General features: G+C 40.7%; 1 protein-coding gene across 1 annotated transcript; it reads right to left on the bottom strand.

Annotated features, from left to right (window-relative positions):
• Window positions 1-410: 410 nt before the first annotated feature.
• On the bottom strand, window positions 411-6,887 carry sarm1 (sterile alpha and TIR motif containing 1). The gene is made up of 8 exons (XM_024277871.2): window positions 5,978-6,887; window positions 3,074-3,692; window positions 2,778-2,990; window positions 2,606-2,697; window positions 2,205-2,531; window positions 1,928-2,117; window positions 1,133-1,254; window positions 411-928 (listed from the first exon to the last, which is right to left on the bottom strand). The coding sequence occupies exons 1-8, from the start codon at window positions 6,445-6,447 to the stop codon at window positions 817-819; spliced, it is 2,145 nt and encodes a 714-aa protein (XP_024133639.1). The 5' UTR covers window positions 6,448-6,887; the 3' UTR covers window positions 411-816.
• Between the last annotated feature and the right edge of the window lie 311 nt (window positions 6,888-7,198).

Genomic DNA, 7,198 nt, shown 5'->3' with positions numbered 1-7,198 from the left:
AGCAGAGCAGAGGTTCCCTGAATGCTTTAGACCACATTTCTGCAAATGGAGTTAGAGATTATTCTCAGTGCTTAGAAATACAGGCAGAGACTGTATCCATCATGCAATACCATCAGGGAGGCATATGATTGGTCTACAGAAACCTCCAATACACATCTAAAGTCATTAAGAACTAATGCTCAATGCACTTATGCTATTCAGCATAAAGAAGAACTGAAAGTACTGGAAGTGAAGCCAAGCCTCTCACAGAGCCCAGATCTCTGCGTCATCTAGTGTTTCTGTAGTTACATTAAGAGACAAACAGATACATCCACGGAAGATCTGAAGTTAGTTCTCTGAGAAATTGAAATCTGTTTCATCAAAAAGTGTGTGCAAGCACAGTGTTACTGAACCAGAAAGAATAAGGGCCATTCTGGAATATGAAGGCCTGCTTTTATTGATTTAGTACATACATGTTAACAGAGAGAAAGCCAAATAACTTGATGACAAATGAAGGGTTGGTGGATTTACTGGGTGCCGGCTGGTTCATTACTGTTTTTTTTCCTGAGATACGAAAGGTATACTGCACCTGGTTATTATTATACGTGTACATCAGTGTAATGTCAATAACATTAAAGGCTTAAAGTTTATTGAACAACTCCAACTCCCTTCTCAACTTCATGTGTTAACATTTTGAACATTTACAAGGCATTTATGTGAGCTCATCATCCAAACATCGGTCATTTCACGTGCGCTTTTAGCGGTAAGGAAAACCACCATAACATGAGGACGGAGACATCATGACGGATCTTTGATTCTGCTGCAGTTTCTCTCAGCTTATTTCTTCTCCTGCTCTTTGGACTTTTTAGGACGGTCAGTTTGGTCTTGGGGTTCTTTCAGGAAGCGGATGATCTTCTCGATCGTGGCTTCCTGATACTCATGAGACCATCTGTATATGGGAGAAGTCATTTTAAAAAAAATGCATTCAAAGAAAATGTCATTTAAATATTTAGGAAATATGTAAAGGAACAACAGTGGTAAAGACTGCCATTACAAAGGGGAAAAAACAGATCTTCATCTATAGTAAAAAAAACATTAAATTTTACTCCGTATGCTGCATAAAATTTCAACAACTGATAGTTCTGACACTCACTTGATCCCATTGAAGTTGAGTATAGCCCTCATGTCTTCAGGTAATGACGCGGGTTCAGGCCACATGAAATTATCTGTGACTGGAACAATGTTCTTCTTACAAGTCAGGGCCGTGACTATTTCCTGCAACAAAAAAGGACATTTTTATCAAATAAAAAATGTTTAATCTGATGTTTAACAAATGTATTCATTATCAGTAAACTCAAAGCCTGTGACCCTTGTTTAAAAATAATTAGAGGGTTACTCTAACTAATTATTGAGTTAGAAAGTTAGAAAAATCAAGATATAAATTTTTTATAAATTATTTGGATTAAAAAAAATACATGCACTGCAAATATTTCAGTGTGTGCTTTAATTAGTGAATAACCTGCATAGACTTTGTTATTAAAAGGCTGTGATCTTGCTCATGTTCATATTGTTCTGATAATGAATAATACATATAACTTAAGCTTCAGGGAGCAGGAAATGGGCCTTGCCATTCACTGATGCCGTCCAGGCCTGGCTCCGCCAAAGCCTTCAAGAGTCCTTCTAAATAAGCTACATGCTACATTAGAGTGTTCAATGTTGCCTAAAATCAAAGCTAGGTGTTAATTTTCTGGATCTGCTGGAATTACATTGATTGTGTTAACAGTTGAAAAGTTACAGTAAGTTAAAGATTTTGTGTTTTAGCGTCACCGGTGATCCCTCAGGTGTTAAAGGGTTAAACAAGTCTTTCAGAGAGTCTGTATCAGTTTTGGTAACTCAAGGTAAGTGCTGAGGTATATTTTTATATGTTAAAAGAAACAAAACCTCTGACCTTATGCACCCAGTCCTTCATGCCAGTGTCGCCCATGCATTTGTCGAGTGCGCTGGCCGACAACACCAGGATGAAGTTCCGTGCTCGCTGCACACTCTGAATCAATTTGTCCTCAAATTTGCCAGCCTCCAGCTTTTCCACGTCTATGAAGACACTGTATCCTCTGACCTGAAGGTGCACTTTCAGAAGGCTGGAGATGGCAACAGATTGTTTTAAAATCATCTCATTTTTATGTCAATTTAAAAAAAAAAAAATCAAAGTAACTTTCAGTTCTGACCTGGCCAGCTGGGAACCGGTCGTCCGGCGGTAGCTGATGAACACGTCGGGCCCTGCCGGCTGTGCATCTGTGTAGCATGGCTTGGCCGGCTTGCGGTTGGCGGACAGTATCTTTGCTCTGTGGACTCCGTTTTCTATGTGGCAGTCATACTGCAGCTGGTGATCATTGAGGTTCAGGACATTGTTTCGATCCACTCCTGACTGGACCATGCCATAGGTGTACTGGCGGAAATGAGGGTCCACCTCAGCCAGCCAGTCAGCCATGTTGTTTGGGTCACATGTGGAGTAGTCGGCATATGTTTTGAGAACTCGTAATTCTCGCAAAAATCTGAAGAACAACAATACATTTATTAACTATAACTTGGAACATAACTAAATGTTTAAAAAAAGTTATTTTCTCACCTCTTGCGGGTCAGACCTGCCGCCATACCCAAATCAGAGCTCAGATCTTGATCCGTTATGTTCAGAAGGAGATCTCCATCCACCTGAAGCTCCTGTGCAACAACACCAGCTACTGTTAGCATTTAAGCACAAACAATAAGTGTTCTCGGAGACTTTATCCTTTTCTATTCACCTGGAAACGGTCACAATAGGCACTGAAGCCAACCTGCTGCAACCACACCCGCACTTCACAGGTTTTCCAGTTGGAGACGCAAGAGAGGATTCTTTTGGGCACTTCTTCTCCCATCATGCTTAGCGCTCTCTTAGCAAGTAAACAGGCTGTACCATTGCTGCAGTACATGACGATTCTTTTCAAGCTCTGCACTGCTCCGATCTCTTGAAATATCTGTAAAAGAAAGAAATATATAACACCGGCCAAAGCTTCAGGTATGTCATTGAAAATCTATGGCACGTGGGCTCCGCTCATACCTTAGTGTTGCGCTGACGAGACTTGATACTAGCCTCAACACAAAGATAAAAAGCTGCAATGCACTTTCCCTCCACTCTTGTGCCATCCAGTAGTGGCAGGAGATGCTGGAGGTCAGATGCAGTTTTTCCCTGCATGCAGTCGGCACTGTCCAACAAACTGCGGGCAAAGTCATCTGGATCCAGAGAAGCAATGAAAGGCTCCACCAGCTCCAAAGTACCAGATTTCACCACCTCTTTCTCGATCTCTCGGTTTGCGGCCAGCACGGTCACAGCCAGGCAGGCGTGGAAGCGGATAAGCTCGTCCTCTTTGGAAAAAGCCAGAGGGAAGAGCCACTCGGCCGCCTGCTTCTCGATCATCCACCGTTGACAGCGGTGGCCTCCGTACATAGCGCAGTTTGCCAGCGCCACGGCACAGTGGCGCAGCACCGTGGGATCTGTGCCTCTGCACCAAAAGAGGAGAGCATCCAGAGCCCCGTTGGAGATGAGGTGGACAGATGTTTCCTCTGTGTGTTTGAACATGTGCTCTAGGATCCCGGAGACACTGCGAGCCAGCTGAGCGTCTTCCTGCTGTCGAGCCAGGTTGAGGATAACTCCCAGACCAAGGCGTGCTACATAGTCTCTGTTGGAACAACCGTTTGCAATCATACATCATATAATCCAAATGTTGTTAATCAGGTGAATTGTTAAGGTGGCAAGAAATACCACACTGTATGTAGTTTAAAAAAACTATTTAAAACATATGGAGAACTTTATACTTCAAGGCCCACTCTGATCAAAATGTTTTATTAACATGTTCTTGTGGGATTTTTCTCATGATGGAGGACGTGTATAAAGAAAATTAAGCTTAGAATTTACTAATTTATTAATTGATTAATTTATCTGAGCTTAATAGATCAATAATCGATACATAAAAGTAGAGATTGAACTAACGCATAAAGCTAACATTCACTAGCTTGATGCTAACGTATAATGGGATTTCCTGTAGGACAGCTAATGCTAACGGTCAGTCGACCTAAACATACATTGCTGACTAAACAAACATCTTTATATACTCACATGCATGACATTTACAAACTATTTTAAGAAAATATATATTTTTATAGTAACCATTTGGGGTCTAAAACACAGTTTTTTGCTCATACTTTCTTCTTCTTCTGGAAAAAGGTGTAATTCTAAAGCACAATCACCACCTAGTGGTCAAACTGAAACACCCTCCAGGAGAGGCAGAACAATTGTTGGAGCTTCTCCGTTTGAGAATCCATCCAACACTGTATGATGTTAACAATCTCAGTATGATTTCTCCAATACGTTTTACAGTATGTGAACCGTTGACAAAAAAAAAAAAAATCTTAATCGATCCTGGGTCCGGACGATTTGTTGATGATACAGAGCCTTACTAGAATTGAGTATTTCTTTATTCAAATATTTTTCAATCAGGAGCAGATAAAAATGCTATTTCAATAAGCCTGTAGCAGTGTTATAGGTGCTACAGCTGGTGAGCAACCAGGTTCCTGCTCCATTCCGATGCATCCACTTGCAGACAAATACATCCATGTACTGTACTGTACTGTACATGTACTTCATTCTCCTCATTCCAAATTGTTAATTGACTCAAAACTGTATGGCTGGATAGCGCTGATATTTCTTGTCCTTTTTGGAAAACCAGTAATGTTTAGTAGTTTACCGTGGGTGTTTAATGTATGAGTGGTACTTGGTGTGACCATGATAAATAAAGATATATTAAATTCTTCTAGCTTGGGCGTGTGTGGGGCTATAAGTGTAAACAAAAGGTTGATGGGATTTCAGCCGAAGCTTACTTCTGCACCAACAGTCCTACCCACAATTCAAGAGGCAAATTTCTAATGAACCATTTCCATTATGTTAAAAAAAAACTATGTCCCAGAAAACTACACAGGTTTGTTGATTTGGGATAAAAACAGCATAACCATATGAAAAAGTCCACTGGAAACGATTTTACAAAATACAAAAATGTGAGTAGAGTGGGAATTTAAAACATAATATCTTAAAACACTCACAAAAATGCTCACAGCCAATTTTGGTCACTTGGATAAAATATTTTTAAACCAGTGAATTAAAGAAATCTGGATAAATACAGTCATATGGCCAATTGCTTTGTATTGGGCTGATTTGAAGCCACTTTCATAGGGGTATAATGATTAATCCAATCTATTAATCCAACTAGATCGATCTGTCTGAGGCAAGTTGTTAATTGAATTAAATCAAACTTTATCATTATAAAATTGTTCTACAATGTAATAAATTGATTATAATCTACATTTACCAATTTCCATCACAGGATACAACACACATGTGATGGCAGCAAAAAGTTATGAAGACATGTACTTTATGAAACTAAAATGTGAATGGATTTGCTGTTAATTCTTGTTTATTTGTACACATATTTAATATACAATTGATTATTTTGCAAGAAATAAAAGGAATCTGGAAACTTCCCCTGAACTGTTCAGTAGCAGGTATTTATCTCCGAGTCACACTGGTTACATTTTTGGCTAAATATGTTCTGGATTGATTCTAGGTCAGTGAATCAGATCAAATGGAATCGTTCAAAATTAACAAAATATTGAAGGATTGGATCAGCAACCACAAGCTGTTGTTCAACAGTGTCAATCTGAAGTTAAAAGCTGCTACTTTGTCAGTACAACAAAGCCCCTAGTGGTTACTTTATGAACTGACTTGGCTCCAGTTACTTCATGCAGATGCGGCAGTTTGTTACTTGGTAAATATCTTTATGACACAAAAAACAAAATTATTAAGAATTTTGATAATGTGACCAAATTTCCCATTTATAGGTTTCAGTGGTTGCTTGGTTTGTAACCTTAGTAGCCAACAATAATTATAAAGTGTGGATGACATCAACAGTACCTGTTCTCTGAGATCAGTATCTGCTCCAAGAGTTTTGCAGACTCATAGATGATCTCCACCTCAGGCGTCTGCTGCAGCTGCAGCAGCAGCTCCAGGCCTCCATCCAGCCGGATCCGGTTGCAGATCTCTTCGGCCACCTGACGTCCCAGGGCAGGTAGAACCCAGGCCTCCTCCACCAGCTGGTAGATCTCTGCGACGGCCCTGCGGGTCTCGTTCGAGTCCGAGTTCTCCTGGGCTGACTTCAGCCTCCTGATGGCTGAGCGCAGGGCCGGGAGGGAGGTGTTCAGGACCGCCTGGATGTCGGTGCTTAGCCCCGGAGAAACGGCTGTCTTGGAGTCGCTTCCTCCTGAGCTGCTCCTGCCTCGCTGGAGCCGGCTGACATATTCTGGTACTGTGAGTCTGTCCGAGCTGAACATGATGCAGAGATGTCGGAAGAGCCTCCACAGCAGGAAGGTCGGAGTAAAGAGCATCTATCGGCGGACGCCGGTGTTCACGCAGGCCCCTGGTCCAGTCCGGCCCGCCAACAAAACACGAACCCACATCAACAAGCACACGAACCCACCGGCTGAGGAGTTAGATTTTGTCAAAATGCATCAACTTCCTCTGGTCGCCATCAGAAGCAGGTGTTGAAGTCTAGAGATGTTCACGTACAGCCCCGACTTCACAGTTGTTTTGATTAGAAAGGCGCATCAATAGTCGTGTTTTTTGTTAAATAATCCTCAAATAAGCGGAAATCTTAGTAGAAATCCCCAAATTATGGCAAAGAAAAAACAGTAAAATGAAATAAAAAACCGTTCCCCTTTCGGTCTCCTCAGACAAAGAAGAGGTTCTCAATTCCCCCTCCCTGTTCCTAAAATCCGTGCAGCCTTTTGATTTCAGTAAACGCATCACAAGTCACTTCCCTCCAATGGTGCTCGGTCACGTGATCCTTCCGGCAGCATCCATTGACTGTACTTATTTTTTTAATAAACCAATGAGAAAAAAGACAATAAAAATATGAAACTCAAACATACAACGTGAAACATCTCAAAAATATGTTTAAAACACATTTACACTTGATTAATTTGCAAAGTGTAAACAGGAAAAGTCATTTAAAATAATAAAATAGGGCATCAAAGATCCACTCCATCGAAAATATTGTTTTTTTAACATGTTGTTACATTTTTCCCACAATGGAGAACAAATAAAATACAGTAATATATGAAACTGAATTTCTTAGTA

This window comes from Oryzias melastigma, linkage group LG13, assembly GCF_002922805.2.
Source record: "Oryzias melastigma strain HK-1 linkage group LG13, ASM292280v2, whole genome shotgun sequence".
Taxonomy (NCBI): Eukaryota; Metazoa; Chordata; class Actinopteri; order Beloniformes; family Adrianichthyidae; genus Oryzias; species Oryzias melastigma.
The sequence above is the reverse complement of the archived record's forward strand: the minus strand, read 5'-3'. Positions and strand labels throughout refer to the sequence as shown.

Coding starts and splice junctions, on each gene's coding strand:
- sarm1 (XM_024277871.2), bottom strand. CDS start 6,447: ATGCTCTTTACTCCGACCTTCCTGCTGTGGAGGCTCTTCCGACATCTC. Junction 2,118..2,204: donor ACCGGTTCCCAGCTGGCCAG/GTCAGAACTGAA, acceptor TGCCATCTCCAG/CCTTCTGAAAGTGCACCTTC. Junction 929..1,132: donor CTCAACTTCAATGGGATCAA/GTGAGTGTCAGA, acceptor TCCCATATACAG/ATGGTCTCATGAGTATCAGG.